The 18,907-nt window shown below is 36.5% G+C and overlaps 1 protein-coding gene across 1 annotated transcript in view; it reads left to right on the top strand.

The window, feature by feature from the left end:
• The window catches only part of RAPH1 (Ras association (RalGDS/AF-6) and pleckstrin homology domains 1), an 86,633-nt gene that overhangs the window by 27,872 nt on the left and 39,854 nt on the right, over positions 1-18,907 (top strand). The window contains 3 exon segments of the mRNA XM_036857465.1: positions 4,019-4,138; positions 7,734-7,839; positions 8,664-9,169. Of these exon segments, the coding sequence (XP_036713360.1) occupies positions 4,019-4,138; positions 7,734-7,839; positions 8,664-9,169 (732 nt within the window).

Below are 18,907 nucleotides of genomic sequence, written 5' to 3'. Positions count from 1 at the left end.
AATCTCACTCTTCCTTCTTGTTTTATTTGACAGTCTCACAAAAACAGACCTTCTTCTTTGCTCTTTATAATTAGCCCTACCTGGAATATATTTATTCAAATCCTTAAGTCCTACTCTAAAGCCCCACCTTCTTGATAAAGATCACCATTCCGTCTTGCAGTGAGGAAACTGAGTAGTAAACCAAAATATCTTCCAAGAGGAAGGTTAATAGGGAAAATATGCTTGAATGTTTTAACTTCATGGAAAATTTAGTGGGAATAATATTGTTTCATACTAAGGCACACTAAATGGATAGTTTCCTTATGTGTAGTGGAGCTTACTATGTATATTATACGTTTTCACCTGTAGTAATTGAAGCACAATTATTCACTGTTATTTGTGAAATGAAACCAACCAGCATATAAGCAATTATGGATCATTCCCCCATTATTTCTGTTTTCACTTCATTAATAAAATAAATGTAAACTAGTTTAAAATGTCAGTTATTATTAGCTGTAATCTATTATTTTTCTGTAGTAAACATATGATTTTGAAATAATATTCAGACTGACTAAACTTTCTCATTACCTGAGTCCTAACTTCCTCGTTTTTTTCCAGTTGGATGTTTGCTAGGCATCTCTCAATCTGTCTTCAAAACAGAGTCCACATTCTTCCTCCCCCCACAGCCTGCTCCAAGGAGCAGCAGTGGGCAGGACCGTGTGGCTGGAGGGGAGGGTGGGGAGAGGAGAGTGGGAATAGAGGCCAGAGAGGTCCCTGCAGGCCAGGATCACTCAGGGCCTTCTCGACCCGCCAGCGACTTAGGGCTTTGTTCTGTATTCAGTAAGTCTGCACTTTGGAAGCGTAAACCTTTTCATTTGTGGCAGGGTACATTTGTTCTTTAAGGAAATAGTTTCCCTCAGATATAAGGGAGCAGGGACTTTGAGTGAAACCTTAGTATGTTCCTCCTAAAGTACCTAATTTAATAGAGTAATTTTAATAGTATTTGTTCTAGTATGTATTATAGTTTCCTTGGGCCTATTTCTACATCATTAGGGAAAAACATCACATTAGAAGCTATCCATTTAAGTCCTATTTTTTTTTAAATTTTTTTAACATCTTTATTGGAGTATAATTGCTTTACAATGGTGTGTTAGTTTCTGCTTTATATCTAATTATTTTTAAAACAAAATTTGTAAGTTCTCTTTTCTTCTTAAAAAAAATTTCCCCTTTTTGTTTGGAGGGACAGTTGACTGACTAGTGTATAATTTAATTTGCATTTTCTGCTGTCATCATTTCCAGCAGGGGCATTATGTTGGGAAAATTCAGGTTTAGAATCGTGATTTAATTGGAGACAGGATTGATATATAATAAGGAATGAATTGCCTTACCAGATTTGCTGACTTTTTAGACAGTGCAGAGCCTATAAACTTTCTTGGGGCTCCTCATTTGGTGTGTGTAGTAAACAGAAACAATGCCGTATTGGGGGTAGGAGAATAAGGATTAACATCAGCTTCTAGAGAATGGAGAGTGCTGTTTTAGAGTATAGATCCTTTAAGAAATGTTGTAGGACCTAAATTTTTATTGGAAAAGTCTCTGAATAAAATGTCTAAAGTTCATTTTTGTAAAATAACCCATGTGGTGACAGAAATTCAAGAAAGGACAAAATTGGCAAAAGTTACATAAATAGTAAAAGTCTAATAGTTACTTTAAATTTTCGATTTATTTTATGACTCTGTCATTGTTCCTTAGCATATGTTCCTTTACGTGAGTCAATAGTAGTCTAGATAAAACAAAATTATTAAAATATTTGAGAGACTTTTTAAAATCCAAATAATTATTGGGTTTGAATAATAGGAAAAAAACTCACAGAACACACCAGACTTTGGTGTGGAGTCTGTAGTTCTATTTGGATCCATGACAATTTAAAATATTCATATTCATTTTGAACCGTTTAGTGTTTGCGCTGTAAAATTATATTCCTATTGTTTCATTTTTTTCCAGTGTAGCATCTTCCTTATGGGCATTTGCAGTGTGTGCTCAGAAGGAAAGTGTAGGCATAAGTGTCATTATCTCAAAGCAGAATTCTTCCTAGAATATTTTTGCTTCTGGGTTATTCCAGTGTTTAGTTTTGAAGATTAGGAAGGAAAAGGAAGTTGACTGTTAACATTCCCAGTTCTGTTGCTTGTTGGCCCTCATCATGAAGACTGAGTATTACTACTCTTAGATGTTCTCAAACTAGCAACTGTTATTCGAATAATTAAGTCACCTGGTGATGAGGTTTTTCTTTGCACTAACTTTTTGTTTTTAATGGGTAGATAACTTTTTTAAAATTTTTATTTATTTATTTTTGGCTGCATTGGGTCTTTGTTGCCGCACGCGGGCTTTCTCTAGTTGTGATGAGCGGGAGCTACTCTCTGTAAATAATTCAATAATGAATGAAAATCTTAGAAATAGTATTAATACAAGTGAACTATAAAAATCAAATGTCTTTAAGAGCCAAATTTATGCATTGGAAAATTAGTTGATCCATTTTACATTTGTCAAGGTAGAATGCCCTGATTTATACATGCTTATAGTAGTGAAATTAAGAAATGAGAATCTCTTAAGTGGTTAAATGGGATATGATCTGATTTTCAGCATTATTAGAACTAAATTCAGTTTTGATTTTGCAACAGTATTTGATCGTTTCTACAAAATTTTATATGGTAAAATAAGGTTTAAAATTTAACTTCATGGCACCTCATCAGATAGCTAAAATCCTTATGTATCTCATAACTGTGTTTAAGGACCGCAGAAATAATTTTGTTGATTGCTGCTTTGGAGGTATAAGATGTATATAAATTCTTATTCTAGATTAAAGATATCTTTAATCTCTGAAGAACTGTTTAAGCTAACTGACAAGTTGTATTCTGAATATTGCCTAGATCCACTAGAACAAAATTTGTATTTTCATAAACGTGAGTCAAGAGTATGGCATGTACAATGAAGATATTCATTGTGTCCCTGGGAAAGTTAATGTGTGTTACTCCAAGTTGAAGGAAAAGGATCTGTGGTCATGTAAATTTGGAATATGTTGGTTTAAGCAAAGCTAAGCTTTACTGAAGATTTCTCAGAGCCTTTAATATTGAAATATTTTATATTAATCAGATTAATCTTACTTTAAGAATTTTAAGTATCTGATCAGTCATTGATCTTACTTTGTTTCGTGTAATCTTTTCCTCCTTTCACAAAATAATACGCAAGTTCCGTGTCAGATATCACGTTATTTTATTAATGGGAAGAAAGAAAATATCCCTTCTTTCAAAGGACTTACACGTGAAAAGTCACCACATGTAGGAAATTTTGTATATGAATTTCATGTTTTCAATTCCAGTTTTCTATTTGAATTCTCGTTCCTTGAATTTTGTAGGGACTGATAGGGAAGTTAGTAAAAGACAAATGGGGTAGAAAGTAAGAGTAAGATAGAAGGAAGAGCTAATTCAACAAACTGAACTAGATTAAAGGTTTTTGCTTTGTCTTTTCTCTGAAATGCTTTTTGAACTAAGGTTTTCATGATACATACTTATTTGAACAAATTTTTACAGAATAAATAAGATAATAACTTGCTCATTAAAGTCTTCTGAAATTTTTTTTCTGTGGTGTTTGGGGGTGTTGCAGGATCTATTAGTGGAGAGAACTGTACTACTGTAATATCCTCTGATTAATGGGAGTGGTCTGTGATTTAAAAATCATTGTTGTAAAGCAACTATACTCCAATAAAAAATTTTTTTTAAAAATCATCATTACTTGTGATTCTGGTTATAATCTGATACTGTGTGTTCTTCTTTCACAATTTCCTAAAAATTTGAGACTTAATTGCTCATTTCTACTCACTTGTTAACCTTGTCTCCACTTATGACTTCCAGTTTCCTTTTATAATATAATCTCTAGTTTTCAAGGTTTGACTCCAGAGAGTCGCAATATGTATCAGAACATACACTGCATGATGTTTCAAGTTCAGCCTATAACTATTCATTATACACAAATATCTGTATTTCAGATGGAGCAGCTGTCAGATGAAGAAATTGACCATGGCGCTGAAGAAGACAGTGACAAGGAAGATCAGGACCTGGACAAAATGTTTGGAGCCTGGCTGGGGGAGCTAGACAAACTCACTCAGGTTGGAAATAGTGCTTGAAAAACTGGTTGAGGATTTTAAGTCATCACTATGTGCTAAAACTTTACTGCGTAGACATGAGGATATGAATATAGTTTATGTTTTAAAATACTGCTATAAAGGAAAAATGTCCAAAACATTAACAAGTAAATGAATAGTAACTCTAGAACACAAGATACTGTCTTCTGTGGTTATTTTAAGGAGTTTCGGGAAAAAAATGCTTTTGACAGAGGTTCTATGCATCTAGAGGGATTTCTTAAAATCTGTTTCATAAATTGAGTTGCTGCCTAAAAAGTTTTAAAGCCTAAAATGTAAAAATCTAAATTTTAGCAAATCCTATTCTATAACTTGTATGAACACATTTTACAACATAAATAATATCCTCACATGCAGATATTTTCTATTACATGATTCCAGAATACTGACAAAATTTCATCCCCGGCGGCATTTGAAAACAGTGGCTGAGCTTTTTCATTTTGTTTTATTGGATCTTCGGTTTTAAAAAAAAAAGAATGACTTTATCCTCTAAACCAGGTCACTTTTTAGAATAAAAGCGTATACTATTACTACCCCAGTTAATACATTATATTCAATATATATGAAGATAGTTATGTTTATTAAAGGAACATTAACTTTATGACAGTGAGAAAGAACGTTAGAACAAAACTTATTTTCACTCATCCTTAAATAATATCTCTGGGAAGAATTTTTGTGTAAATAGCTAAGTATGAGATTTGTTAACCAGTAGAAAAGTAGGTGGTAAGGTTTGGAAACTTAAAGTACTAGTTTGTTTCTGTATCTCTTTCTATAGCAGTCTGGGATTGAAACTGAGAAACTCTTCAGGTAATTCTTGCTAGATCATTTTGAAAAGCAGACATGTTTGTGACCACAGCCCGTTAATGATGAATTTTGAGAAGAACGCTTTCAGTCTTACTAGGATTTCATAAGGATCATGCTCTTCATCTCCAATCAGAAGAAATAACAGTATTTGTGGTGATAAAGGTCTTTTATGTAGTTACCAAACCATTTCAGTTTAATTCTTAATTTTTTTTTTAAAAAAGTGATTTTGGCATGGAGATGGTGACTAGGCTATGCAGTTCTGTGCTGAGGAGAAAAAGGAAAGAGGAAGCAAAGAAGAGGAAATAGAAAATGATAATGCTTGAAGGAAAGTATGAGGGCCAGCTGTCATGTGTGGGGTTTTCTTTTTTTTTTGGCCGCGCTGCGTGGCTTGTAGGATCTCAGTTCCCTGACCAGGGACTGAACCCAGGCCACAGCAGTGAAAGCCCGGAATCCTAACCACTTGGTCACCAGGGAACTCCCAGGGGTTTCCTTGACTTTGGGTTTTATTGTCCATCCCTGGCGAGGGGCCAAAAAAGAGAAAAGACAGGTAGATATCAGTCCAGCCACTCTGGGTGGAGTGGACTCCATGCTACTCCACTGTAGATGGCATTTCTACTGAATACAATAAAACCTTGTATTCTTCCCTATGTTTTAAATTCCCTGACATACAGATGTGAAGAGCCATTCATCAAAAGAGTTGGCTCCTAAACTAATGCTGTGACAGTTCTTTTTTTATGTATAAAGCTGTCTTTAGAGAGAAAACAGGTTAAAACTATTGCATAACGTGGCTCGCTGCTAGCAAGTTGCTTTTTAACACTTCAGAAATTTTCAAAAAATATTTTACTTACTAAGTTGGTGGCTGAAACTTAAATTTTTGTTTATTTCCTCATTTTAGTTAACTACAGAGTCATCTATGCACCTGTATTACCCAAACGATGTTAATGGATTTTCAACTTTATATTAAATCAGTTTTAAGTTTTAAGTGGTTGTTGAATCATCTGAAATTGTTTGCAAATTTTTATATGTATTTGCATTTTTCTGGAAGAAGGTTCATGGCTTTTATCACATTCTCAATGACCTCCACTCCCACCCTGACTCCATCCCCTGCCAAAAAAAAAAAAAAAAAAAGTTAAAAAACCACTCTACTAGATTACCCATTTCTTGGCATCAAGGAGTATTTCTTATTATTTCCCTTTTTGCCCCAGCACCATGGACACAGCAGATAATTATAATAAGTATTTGTTTATTTGAACTGATGAATAGATTGAGTTTTAATATGTTTTCAATTAGATTCAAGTTTTACTGAAAACATTACCTACGTACTATTCTTCATTTCCACTGAGAGAAGGAGGATTAGGCCTTAAATTGCAGGGGAAGAATTTGGTTTGAGGTTAAAGGAGAATTTCCTAGCTGTTTCCCGAAACTTTGAAATAAGACACTGAATGGCTGTGGATCTCCTTCAGATGATAGCTTTAAAAACTGGATGGACACTATCTAAATGGATTCAATTGAAGCAAATGAATAAAGAAGATAGCATTCTAATCTAATTCCATGATTCTACAAATAGACTATTCAGCATTCTTTTTCATTTGAAATCTATTTGATAATTATAAAGAGAAATTAAAAATTTAAAAGACTAATTGTAATATTTACAAATTTATTTAAATAGACCTTAAATAACTGTTGACCCTTTCCCTGAATTTCTCTGTTGTAAATACCTTATTTTCCTTATTGTAGAAAGGTTGGAGAGAAAAAAAGTGTCATTTAAAAAGATGGTGAGTTGGGACTTCCCTGGTGGTCCAGTGGTAGAGAATCCACCTTAACAATGCGGGGGACGCGGGTTCGATCCCTGGTCAGGGAACTAAGATCCCACATGCCACGGGGTAACTAAGGCTGTGTGCCACAACTACTGAGCTCACGCGCCTCAACTAGAGAAGAGAAAACCCGCATGCCACAACTAGAGAGAAGCCTGCGTGCCGCAACAAAAGATCCTGCATGCCTCAACGAAGATCTCGCATGCCACAGCTAAGACCCGATGCAGCCAAAAATAAATTAAATAAATAAATAAATAATTTAAAAATCTTAAAAATAGAAAAATAAAAAGGTGGTGAGTTAACTTACAAGACACCCTACCTTAAAGTTCAGTGTGATTGTAGACTTCATGACAGGCAGTATAGCTGGTTACAGTTTTCCCTCACCTTAGTAGAGCTTGAAAAGAACAAGGATATTCCATCATTGTTTGAAGTTGTAGCCACTTTCTATTAAGATCTTGGGTCTCATAATTTTGAGTCCAGAATTGTGCCTTATCTTCAGGGTAATTCATTCCAAGAATGAGGCTCTGTTGGACCAAAAACAAATTCCTTTGAGGAGAGAGAAAACAGAATTCTCTGCATTATTCCTTTTTATTTCTTATCTTACCATGCCCATATTCATGTACCTAGCTTATTTTATAGTGAATTTATGTAAAACGAGCTCAGTCACTATACTTGATGTATTCAATATTTGGAAAGATATTTACTCCAAACTGTAACTATCTCAAGTGCCTTAAGTAAGCATATATCTAAAAATTGAAGAAACTATAACCAAAATGATGTGAAAACCAATTATACTTTTCCTTAAGGCTGTTACTTAGAAGAACTTTGGTTGAATTAAATATTATATGAAAGTTCACTTAATCATACAAAAAAAACTTTATTCATCTTTTTATTATAATTGAAGCCTGAATTTAATATGACTTATTAAACTTTGTTTTTTAAAGAGTTTGGATTCTGACAAGCCCACGGAACCAATAAAAAGGTCTCCTCTTCGCCAGGAAACAAACATGGCCAATTTTTCTTATCGCTTCTCCATATACAACTTGAATGGTAAGACGTAATTGGAAATAAAATGTAAAACAGTGTATTAAGTTATATAATGTGGAAATAATACAGTAACAATTACAAATAGCTCAATATAAAAACCATATATGCATAACTTGACTGAGCTCTTATATTTCTTGATTTGTATATTTTATTACTAATTCAAATGATCACAGAAGAAAACAAACTGGAACATAACTAAAATAGTTTTCTAGTAGAGTTATTAATAATTGACAAAGTACATACTCAGGTAGAATCCTACAACAAACTTAATTGCATTGTTGTATTTTCACTGGAATAAAGTCCAGTGAAAGTGAAATTACTTGTTACTAATTTAAAACCAGCCCCTCTGGCCTTAATTTAATGAACCCTACCTAGTCAGCTTTTAGTTCTTAGAACTGACATTTCAATCTGTAATTTTTTTAGGGCTTAACATTTCTCTTTTTATGCCCTCAGATCTTTAGGTATTAACATCTCCACCAGGGCAGTGGTCATATTAACAACTTAGAGCCTCTGGTAAAAAATTGCATAGGGGATGTGGTTAAAACCATGGAACAGTATACAATTTTTCCATTATTTTTATCTTTCAACTCATAATTTTATTCTCCTCTGATTACTACAAATCTTAAAAGATGGACTCTTTGCTTCTAAAATTTTCTCTTGGAATTTAAAACAAAAAAACTGTTAGAAATCCTGTATTTGATAGGCGTTAGGCCCAATAGGATGAATTTTTTTGCTTTTCCCCTGGCATTCATTAACTGATTTATAATAGAATGTATAAATTCTAATTCATTGTGTTCTGGAAACGTCATGCATGTTGTTCATTGCAGAAGCTCTGAATCAGGGAGAAACTGTGGATCTGGATGCCCTAATGGCCGATCTTTGCTCAATAGAGCAGGAGCTCAGCAGTATTGGTGCAGGAAATAGTAAGCGTCAAATCACAGAAACAAAAGCCACTCAGAAGTTACCTGCCAGCCGACATACATCAAAACATGGCACCTTGAAAGGATTGTCTTCTTCGTCTAATAGGATAACTAAACCCTCTCCTGCCAACTACTCTCTGGATGACATCACTGCACAGTTAGAACAGGCCTCCTTGAGCATGGATGAGGCTGCTCAGCAGTCTGTGCTGGAAGACGCTAAGCCCTCAGTAACTAATCAGCACAGGAGAACAGCGTCGGCGGGCACAGTGAGTGATGCCGAAGCGCGCTCTGTTAGCAACTCCTCTCGTTCGAGCATCGCTTCTGCAGCCTCTAGCATGGACTCTTTGGATATTGATAAAGTAACACGCCCTCAAGAACTGGATTTGACGCATCAGGGGCAGCCAATTACTGAGGTAAGTGGACGGAACTTTCTTCCCTGGTATTTCAGTATTAAAATAAGGAAGAGATGATATTCTTAAAATGCAGTTCTAATCAACTTTCCTGTTTTTTCTACATTTAAAGTTTGTCAAGAATACCTCTGAGCTAAGCTTTAAAATCAGACTGCAGAATATATTACCAGATATAGCAGTGTCATAAAGATGATTAAGAAGAGATTTAGTTTCTTCAGTTTTATTCTTGTGACTATTTGAAGTCCTTAAATTAATGTCAGTTGTATCACATGATTAAAAAAAACTTGAAATGTAATTTATATTTGATGATATTTTGCAAAGTTATGATAGCTATTAAGCTGATAATAATTGCTTTCTAATATATGTTTATTACAAAATAACCATTTGAGAAAATGACTCGTATCCCCATTATAATTCTCCCAGATTCTAGCTCTCAGGGTTTACTCCATTTTATTGTCAAAGAGTCGGTGTGATGTAGTGGAAAGAGCCACTGGGCTTGGAATTGGAAAACTTGGTTCCAGGTGTTTCACTACCCATCAGACCTACATGAGTTATTCAGTCTTTGTGAACTTCAATTTCTCATAAGTGAAGTGGAGCTAATAGTACATGGTCTACCTTCCTCATACTGTGGTTCAGAGAATCAGAAGAGATATAATATGCATGAACAGATTTTAAAAGATGAAGTTTTTCTGGATGTGATGGGGTGAGGGTAAGGAATGGATCTGTGATAAAATAAGTTTAGTAAAAGCTGAGCTTGATGAAGGTGAATTCTTTATTGAGTTTTTTTCATCAAGGAGAAGGCAATTTTGTTATAAGGTAGCAGCAAGAAAGAAGAAAACCTATGGGGCAGAATAAAGCCAGCCTTCCATTCAGTTTATATATATAGTGCTCTCTAATACAGGGTAAAATAATTTATATTAATCAATACTAAGGTAAAATCTTATAAAACATTGTTTAAGGAATTGCAGAGAAATTCAAAATTTACATCTATTACTCAACATTATTGATTTTCACCCCATTGATTTAATTCATTAGGGTAATTTCCATCAGTCATTAACTCTTGGTATCCACTAGTACTTTGTTCTAGGCACTGTGGAGCACAAAAGAAGCATGAATCATGGTAGTTTGGAGATAAATTTAAGTTTTATTGCTTGTAAAGAAAGTTAGCAAATTACATCAAAGAGTAAACTTTCATTTATTTAAAATGAGACTTTTCTAAGCGGTATATATTCTATAGAGAACTTGAAAACTTATTTCTACCTTGTGATACCTGGGCGTTATATTTAGCACCAGCTACTTAGCATGCATCACTTATATCTTTTAGACTTACCTGTTGGGATATGAGCAATATTTTATTAGGGATGAGCTTGCTTGGTTATTTTGTGTTTTACATGTTGATATTCCTTCTTTCCAATCAGATTATTTTGAGTTGGGTCAAAATGCATGAGGACAGGTTATGAACTAATTCAGAATCTTGGTGTGTGTGTATGTGTGTGTTTCCATCTGTAAAATACACTTATTATAAAGTTCACTCTGTAAAGTACACTCATTATAAGTAACAATTGAAGAGCAAATAAAGTAAAAAGTGAAGTCTTCTCCTAGCAAACACTTCACACAGTATCTAGTGGTATCCATGGGCAAGGATACCAGTGTTCAATGGTATAATATTTAATATAAGACTTTAATATAAGGTTTGGTGAGTAAGCCAGCAAAAAGCAGGGAAAGGAGTTAAAGTCTTCTCTGTCCAGCCTGTTCTTTTGCCTTGCCCAGATGGGTAGAAAAGTGGTTTAACAAATCTGGAACTTGTTTCAATGTACTTCTTTTTGGATCTAGTCTGTTCCAATTCAAACCAAGAAAACTAAGGGAGGCTTGCTAGATCCCAAACCAGTGTATCAGATTACCACCAGACTCGAATACAATTTTTTAAAAAATACTTCAGTTTTGCATGCATGGAGTTAAGTCATATCGTTCTAGGGACTTCCTTGGTGGCACAGCGGTTAAGAATCCGCCTGCCAATGCAGGGGACAGGGTTCGATCCCTGGTCTGGGAAGATCCCACATGCCGTGGAGCAACTAAGCCTGTGCGCCACAACTACTGAGCCTGCGCTCTAGAGCCCGCGAGCCACAACTACTGAAGCCTGCGGCGTGCTCCGCAACAAGAGAAGCCACCGCAGTGAGAAACCTGTGCACCGCAACGAAGAGTAGCCCCCCTCACCTCAACTAGTTAAAGCCCGCACGCAGCAACGAAGACCCAACGAAGCCAAAAATTTTAAAAAATAATAAATTAATTAATTTAAAAAACAGTCATATAGTTCTAAAGAGACTTGTTACCAAAAAAAACTTTGCTACACATGCACACACACACTCATGCACCCTGTATTCTGCTTGCAGAGGTAAGTGCTTTCTACTCTTTTAGCTGATTCTTAGTGTATTTACCTATCATTAAATCTATAAGTATATCACTATTTCTTGATTATTTTTTTCAGTTGTATGTATTACCTACTGTCTTCTGTCTTTGGAAATGAGGATATACTGCTCCTTAGACAGTTCCCCTCTTTTCTCCCCTCCCGTTCCCCCCCCATCCTTCCAATATATTTTGGTTGGGTAACTATTCAGTGTTTATATTATCATGACTGTATACATGCAATTTACTGCTAAACTGTATATACTTCTGTTACATTTCCTTTTGGGGACATTACCTTTTGCTTTTCCTGGAATTAAGAATTGTCATTAGATTTCAAAATAGCTTTTTGTATGTTTATCACTATTTCTACTCCAAACTTTCTCCCAGTTGATTAAATCTCTTACTTGGTTTGAACAAAATTGGTGTTCTATAAATTTCATCTTCTTAAAATTCTTCTCTGTCTTTTGTAGTCTTTATTCTAGTATCCTTCTTAGGTCTTTTCTCTCAGGTGGGTGAGCTTCTCCAGAGAAGATTCTTCCAATCCCCTGCATGGAGGGCATACGCTTGGCTGCCAGTGCTTTAGCACTCGTTTGGGAAAGAAGGCATGGCATGTGGAGTGGTCCTCAACACAACCTTCCATTTAATCCTTTTAGGTCAGGGCTATTGACATCTGGGCTGGATAATCCTTTGTGTGGGAGCTGTCCTGTGCATTATAGGATGTTTAGCAGCACCCCTGGCATCTACCCACTAGGTGCCAGGACTACATACCTCCCTCCAGTTGTGACAACTAGAAATGTCTCCAGACATTGCTACGCGTTCCCTGTGAGGCAAAATTGCCCCCGTTTGAGAATCACTGTGTAAGTAGAAAGGGTGAAAAATAGCAGGTCTGAGCCCTTTTTTTCATGGGAAGTGACCTTGGATTTTCCTTCTCCTGGCATTGTTTTACTAGAAACTTGATGAATGAATATATAACGTATCCAGGTAATATTGTTTATTGTAAATTGATGCTGATTGGTGAGTGCATATAGATCAGGAAGACTGTGAGTGAACTATAGAAGCCTGTGAAAAGACACTGAGCTTGACTCCTGTTGTGCAGTGTGTGACTCTTGTAAGTGAGCATGAACATATCCCTCCAGGGGCCCTGGAACCTACACTCATTGGCTGTTAAAATATGCTCCTGGTTCCTGTGGAGCATGAAGTTTCCCTAAGCCAGGGTGATTTCTGTACTTACATGATCTCTTTCTCTTACAGTGGTGGGTCCAAAAAAGGCCCCTGGTGGGCTGTATAAACCCCTTCTGAAGGTAGCATGCCGCATGCTAGCATGCTGTCTTTGTCTTTGTCTTTCTGCAGAACTAAATGAACCTGGTGCCAAGCTGTGGTCTTTGGGGTGCTATGAATGAATATCAGTCTGAACCTGAGACTGCTGCTGGTGGCAGGAAAGGAGGAAATCTGGGAATTCACTGCTTTCTTAAATATGCTTTCAACCGGTCCCACCTTCACGTCTGCTGTTTCTGGAGTCATTTGAGGTTACAGAGTGTAAATTGGGGCGCTCCTCTGCTTTTCTCCAGTGCTGGCTTAGCATTCAGCTTTCCTTGGGCCTGCTGAGTTTTTTTTTTAACCACTCAGCCAGATGCTTTCTAGCTTCCAAATTTTTGTCATGTCTTCTTATGAGTTTGTTTTTAAAACAGCAGCAACAACCAAACCCTTTATCTTTGTTTTAGTGAGATTTGGGGAGGGATTAGAGCTACCTCATTGGCCATTCACAGTCTCCTTTTCATGTCTACTGTCTCTTGACCTTGGAGTGCCCCAAGGTGCAGTCCTCAGACTACCTTTCTGTCTGTATCTACTCCTTTTGTGGTCTTACACACTGACAACTCCCAAATTTTAATACCCTATCATTTATTTAAGGCACATTTCCCCCCCTACATCTTAGTCCCTCTAAAAACAATGGTTCTCAACTGGGAGCTATTATGTCCCCCAGAGGACGTTCAGCAATGTCTGGAGACGTTTTTGGTTGTCAGTGACAGAAGGGTGCTCCTGGCATCTGGTGGGTAGGGGCCAGGGGTGCTGCTAAAATCCTGCAATGCACAGGACAGCCTCCACAGCAGACAAGTTATCTGACCCAAAATAGTGCCAAGATTGAGGAGCCATGGTCTAAATCAGGTGGCATCGGTCACTCACTGTCAGCAAGATGGCAATTACACTGTGTTGTGTGAAGCTGTCTGTTGACAGTTTCTGATAAAGATCAAGAAATACCAGCATTAAATCATCTTAGATTCAAGGGAATACAGGTTTCTTTAGCCAGCGCCTCTCCCCTGAACTCCAGGCTCATGCATCCTATTTCTAATCAACATCTCTGTTTGGTTATCTAATAGGTAACTCAGATTTAACTGGTCTAAAACTGAAGCCCTGATTTTTTTCTCCTGAACTTATTCCTCCTGCAGTCTCCTCCGTCTCAGTTAATGGCTATTCTGTCCTTCCAGTTCATCAAGCAAAACCCTTGGAGTCTTTATCTCCTTCTCTTTTTTTTTCCCCACCCTGCTTCCAATCCAGCAGCCAGTTCTGTTGCCTTAACTTCAGATTATATCCAGAATTTGATCACTTCTCACCACCTTCACTGCCACCAAGCCAACACTGTCTTGATATAGATTTTTGCAATAGCCTCCTGATTAGTCTTCTGTGTTCACCGTTCCCTTAACAGTCTGTTATCCACATGGCAGCCAGAGTGGTCCTATTAAAGGTAAGTCAGATCTTGCCCCTCTTCCTCTCAAACCCAAAGGCTTTGTATCTTACTCAGTATAAAACCAAAATCCCTGCAGTGGCCTGCAGGGCCTTACCAGATCTGCTTTCCTGTTGCCTGTTCCTGTATTCATTTCCTTCCTCCCTCCCTCCCTTACTCTGTCAGCCATACTGCCTCCCAGTTGTTCGTTGCCGGAAGTCAGAGCTTGCCTCAGAGCCTTTTCTCTTGTCCCCCTCCCTGGATGCCCTTCCCTGTGACAGTACCCCTTTACTGCCTTTAGGGATTTGCTCAAATGTCACTTTCCCAGTGAGGCCTTCTGTGATCACCCTATTTTAAAATTGAACTCCTCTTCCTCTGCCCTGTGATACTTTTTATCTCCCTTTTCTGCTCTATATTTCTCTTTATTTTATCACCATTTAAAATACTATATATTTTACTTTTAAAAAAAAATAAATTTATTTATTTATGTGTGTGTATGTATGTATGTTTGGCTGCATTGGGTCTTCGTTGCTGCGCGCGGGCTTTCTCTAGTTGCGGCGAGCAGGGGCTACTCTTCATTGTGGTGCGCGGGCTTCTCATTGCAGTGTCTTCTCTTGCTGTGGAGCACGGGCTCTAGGGGCACGGGCTTCAGTAGTTGTGGCACGCGGGCTCCGTAGTTGTGGCTTGTGGGTTCTAGAGCACAGGCTCAGTAGTTGTGGCGCACGGGCTTAGTTGTTCCGCGGCATGTGGGATCTTCCCAGACCAGGGCTTGAACACGTGCCCCCTGCATTGGCAGGCGGATTCTTAACTACTGTGCCACCAGGGAAGTCCTTTACTTCTTTTATTTTGCTCATCTGTCTTCTCCCACTTGAATGTGAGCTCCAGGAGGAGAGGAATTTTTTGAAAAATTTCTTTGATTCCTGTTGTGTCTTTAGCACCTAGAACATTATTTGGCTCGTAAGAAGCAGTCAGATATTTGAATGAGCATTTAAATATATGCACATGTTCAATCCATCTTTGTCTGGATGTCTTCCAGTCTAAAATTATCAGCAATTATTTTCTTTCAAGATGGTGGACGGAGTGCCATGAGTGAAGTAACGTGTAAAAATTCTGATAGTGAAACTTTTTTTTTAGACACCACTAAGTTCTTTAGAGGAAGTAATTATACCTGTTTTAAGAAACCTAGGACAGAATAGTTACTTGCACTGAAGTTTGGTGATACAAATATCAGTTGGAAAAATCAATTTGAGATTGGTGCTATTTTGTCTTGGGGATGTGGGTATTCAAACTGCCCATTCAAAAATAAATAATTCTGTGGCTTATCTTTCTGCCTCCTTGCTCTCTGAAGCCGGCAGGGATAGGCACAGTATAATTTCACATCAGGGAGAGTATGTCTTTTTCCCCTCCTTTCTGTTTCTTGACTTTTGCTGAAATACTGTGCTTCCAGGCACTTCACATATGTTTATTTCATTTAAGCCTTCCGCTATCCCGTTGGTACGGGCATTATTCCAAAGAAGAGATTAAGTAGGTCAAATAACTGGGAAGTCTATATTTGAATTCCAAAACTACAACATTTGCCTCCCAACTTTTATCAGTATCTTAAAAATAAAGTGAAGCTGATTATCAAAAATGATTATTCCCTGAGTGTTACAGAGTGCTTTAAGCATAAAAATATTTTCCATGGATAAACATAAAAATGAATTACAGAATAATTTTAGTTAGTATTCTTATGAAATCCATCAGTAATGTTCATTTGCTAAGTTTTTAAAATTAGAATTCATTGTAGTTGAAGTAAATTAGGGCTCTTTATATCTAAAGCTATGTGAAATAAATGTTGCAGCTGTCTTGCTGGTACTTTTATTCACATTAACTGATAAAACAATAATTTTTAATAAGACAGCAGTTTTCAAATTTAAATAGTAATTTCATGTTATAAATTTTATATAAAGTAGGGTCTACTGATAAAAGGTTAGTGCTAAAATATACCTGTATGTTTATTTTCTGGTGGGATTTAAACTAATGATTCCTCTGAATTTGGAATTTTATATACAAAAATGTGTTTTTAAAATGAAAATGCTTTTAGAAGCTTTTACTGAAGTTTATGGTAGATTCAAAAAGTTTTGCTGAATCTTTAAGAATATTTGATGATTGTATTATAAATATTTTGATAGGAAAAATTTCCTAAATATCTGAACTACTAAAACTTTTCAGTGTTATATATTCTTTCCTTATGTATATAGGGTTTTTTCAATGAAATATTTCATGGATACACCATTATAACTTGTGATATGCAACACAGCATATCATAGCTTCAGTGCAATTCCTTTACTTCTTTCACTTTCCCAAACTATTTCAGGAATTAATGTGTGCAGAAATTTTGAGGTATTGGAAAGAAAACAGCAATTGTGTTGTAATATCAGGTAGCATTGGCATTGAAGTCCCAAATTATTCTTAGAAAACAGCCTTTTGCTCTGAAGTATTAACCAGGTGGGAGCACAGGGCTTTCTGAAACTTCAAGAGGCCTACATATCTAAAAGATTGGGGTTATTAATTATCACAGCTACATTTCGCCTAAAAGTCTAGTGGCTGTGTTGCTACATCTCAGTGAAATTTATTCACATGCACCAACTTGGTGTTTAATTCTAGATTTCACTGGCCTAGTGAGATTAGTAGAAGGAATAGGTATCAGATGAAAGAAGAACTGAAGATTGGTGAAAGCCAGGGGAAAAGCCTGGTCATCACTCATAAACACTTTTCAGACACGCCACCCAGTCAACACTGGCATATATGCCCTGATCCTTGTCGTGTGGGTTTCTTAGAAATATGTGCAGTGTTTCCTTGAGGAGGTGAAAACGCATCTTTATTCGGTTTTAGGTCTGTTTTGTTTTTCTTTTCCGTTTTGTTTTGTCTTGGGTAAAGCTGGTAAAGGACCTTATACTGGCTATATAATGGCCAGTTACATATCTAGGAGAGGAATAAATGGAAGAGGGGGAAAAAGAGAAAATAATATGAGCTACTATATTGAGTACTTATTCTGTGTTGGGCATTGTGCTTTACATGCTTAACACACTGAATCTGTACAGTGCCTAGTGGAATAGGTACCATTACCTCTATTTTACAATGAAAGGAACTAAGGCAGAGTGACTAAATAACTTTCCCAAGGGTTTGAACCCAGACAGTCTGGTTATAGAGCTCCCACAGCAATGCCTTACTGCCTCATCACAGAATTGAAGGAGGATCAAGACAAGGCTAGACTGGCCAGTGCTTCTCGGATCCAGACCTAGAGACAGAACTACATGGGCAGAAGAAAAAAGGCAACGAGATTTATGCAGTAACATCCCCATCTTGTGGTGTTTTAGTATATTCCTGAATACATTGTTAAAATTTGACAGCTATAAGCTAGCTCTAATCTAAATGAATTGAGGCTTAAATAAAATTCAGGTGATGGCTGGTGGTTTCCCACTTTTGATATAATAGTAATGTAATTATTACTCATTAATGTTTATAGCAACTTTTGGAGATAAATGCTGTCATTACACCATTTTACACATGAGGAAACAGGTTAAATAATAAGCCCAGAGTCACGTTGCCGGGAAACGACTGAGCTGGGGCTTGAAAGCAGGCCCTCCGGCTGCAGGGTCTGGATTCTTAACCATCACGCTATATTTATTTTTAATATTTGCGAAGAGCACATACACATATCAGTAAGAGATGATTAACGTTTTATTGAAGCATTAATGGGTGTTCACAAACCTCCGCTTTCTTCCAGTTGTTATCTAAGGTGCGAGCTACCAAAACGAAGTGTTTTATTTTGTAGCCATGGCTTTGGTAGAAGGTCATTTCTTGATTATGGTTGGGCTCCTGTGTTCAGATCAATGCTTCTCTATACATCCTCCCCCCACAAGATTCTGGCTCATAAATGGTACTTTTAACACGTTACAGATTCAGTTCAAGAAAGTAGTGATCCATAACTTACTTTGCAGAGATTTGTGGAGAGTTTTTGAGAGATTGATAGAGAGCGTGATAGCTTTATAACAAATGAAAGTTTTTGAAACTGAGAAGGTATGGAGCAAAATTTGTGTGCAGAATTGACCTTCACATTCACTCCTCTTACGTGTTTTGAGCACAGCTTTTAGATTTATGAAAGTAGTGATGAAGAAAAGATAAAACTTAGATTTGGGAAGATAACTTTTTTGTAGTATTTAAATATTTTATGGAAATGGAACCTATTTAACATTAAATAAATGATTTCTATCATTCCATAATCCCTTTTCATCTTCGTTAAGGTAACAACATTTAATCTTTGTTTGTATATGTACTGTTTTCTGTTGTCTTTGTTACTGCCCATATGTATATTCATTTTTGGTAAGGATATGTTGAATTTTAACGATATAATGTTCCATCATACTGTTTAACATGGTATATAGGCAGCCATCTCTTGTTGAACACCTTGGATTGTGATTTTTTTTTTAACTAACCAGTAAGTGTTTAGAAATATGATGGGAGCTTGTGTGAGATTGAGCCTAGAGAGAACATATATATTTTTAAACTTTTTATTTTGAAATAATGTCAAATTTACAAAAATTTGAAAGAATAGTACAAAGAACTCATGAAACTCT

This window comes from Balaenoptera musculus, chromosome 7 (assembly GCF_009873245.2).
Source record: "Balaenoptera musculus isolate JJ_BM4_2016_0621 chromosome 7, mBalMus1.pri.v3, whole genome shotgun sequence".
NCBI classification, from domain to species: domain Eukaryota; kingdom Metazoa; phylum Chordata; class Mammalia; order Artiodactyla; family Balaenopteridae; genus Balaenoptera; species Balaenoptera musculus.
Note: the sequence above shows the minus strand (reverse complement) of the source record. Positions and strands in the feature narration are given on the sequence as shown.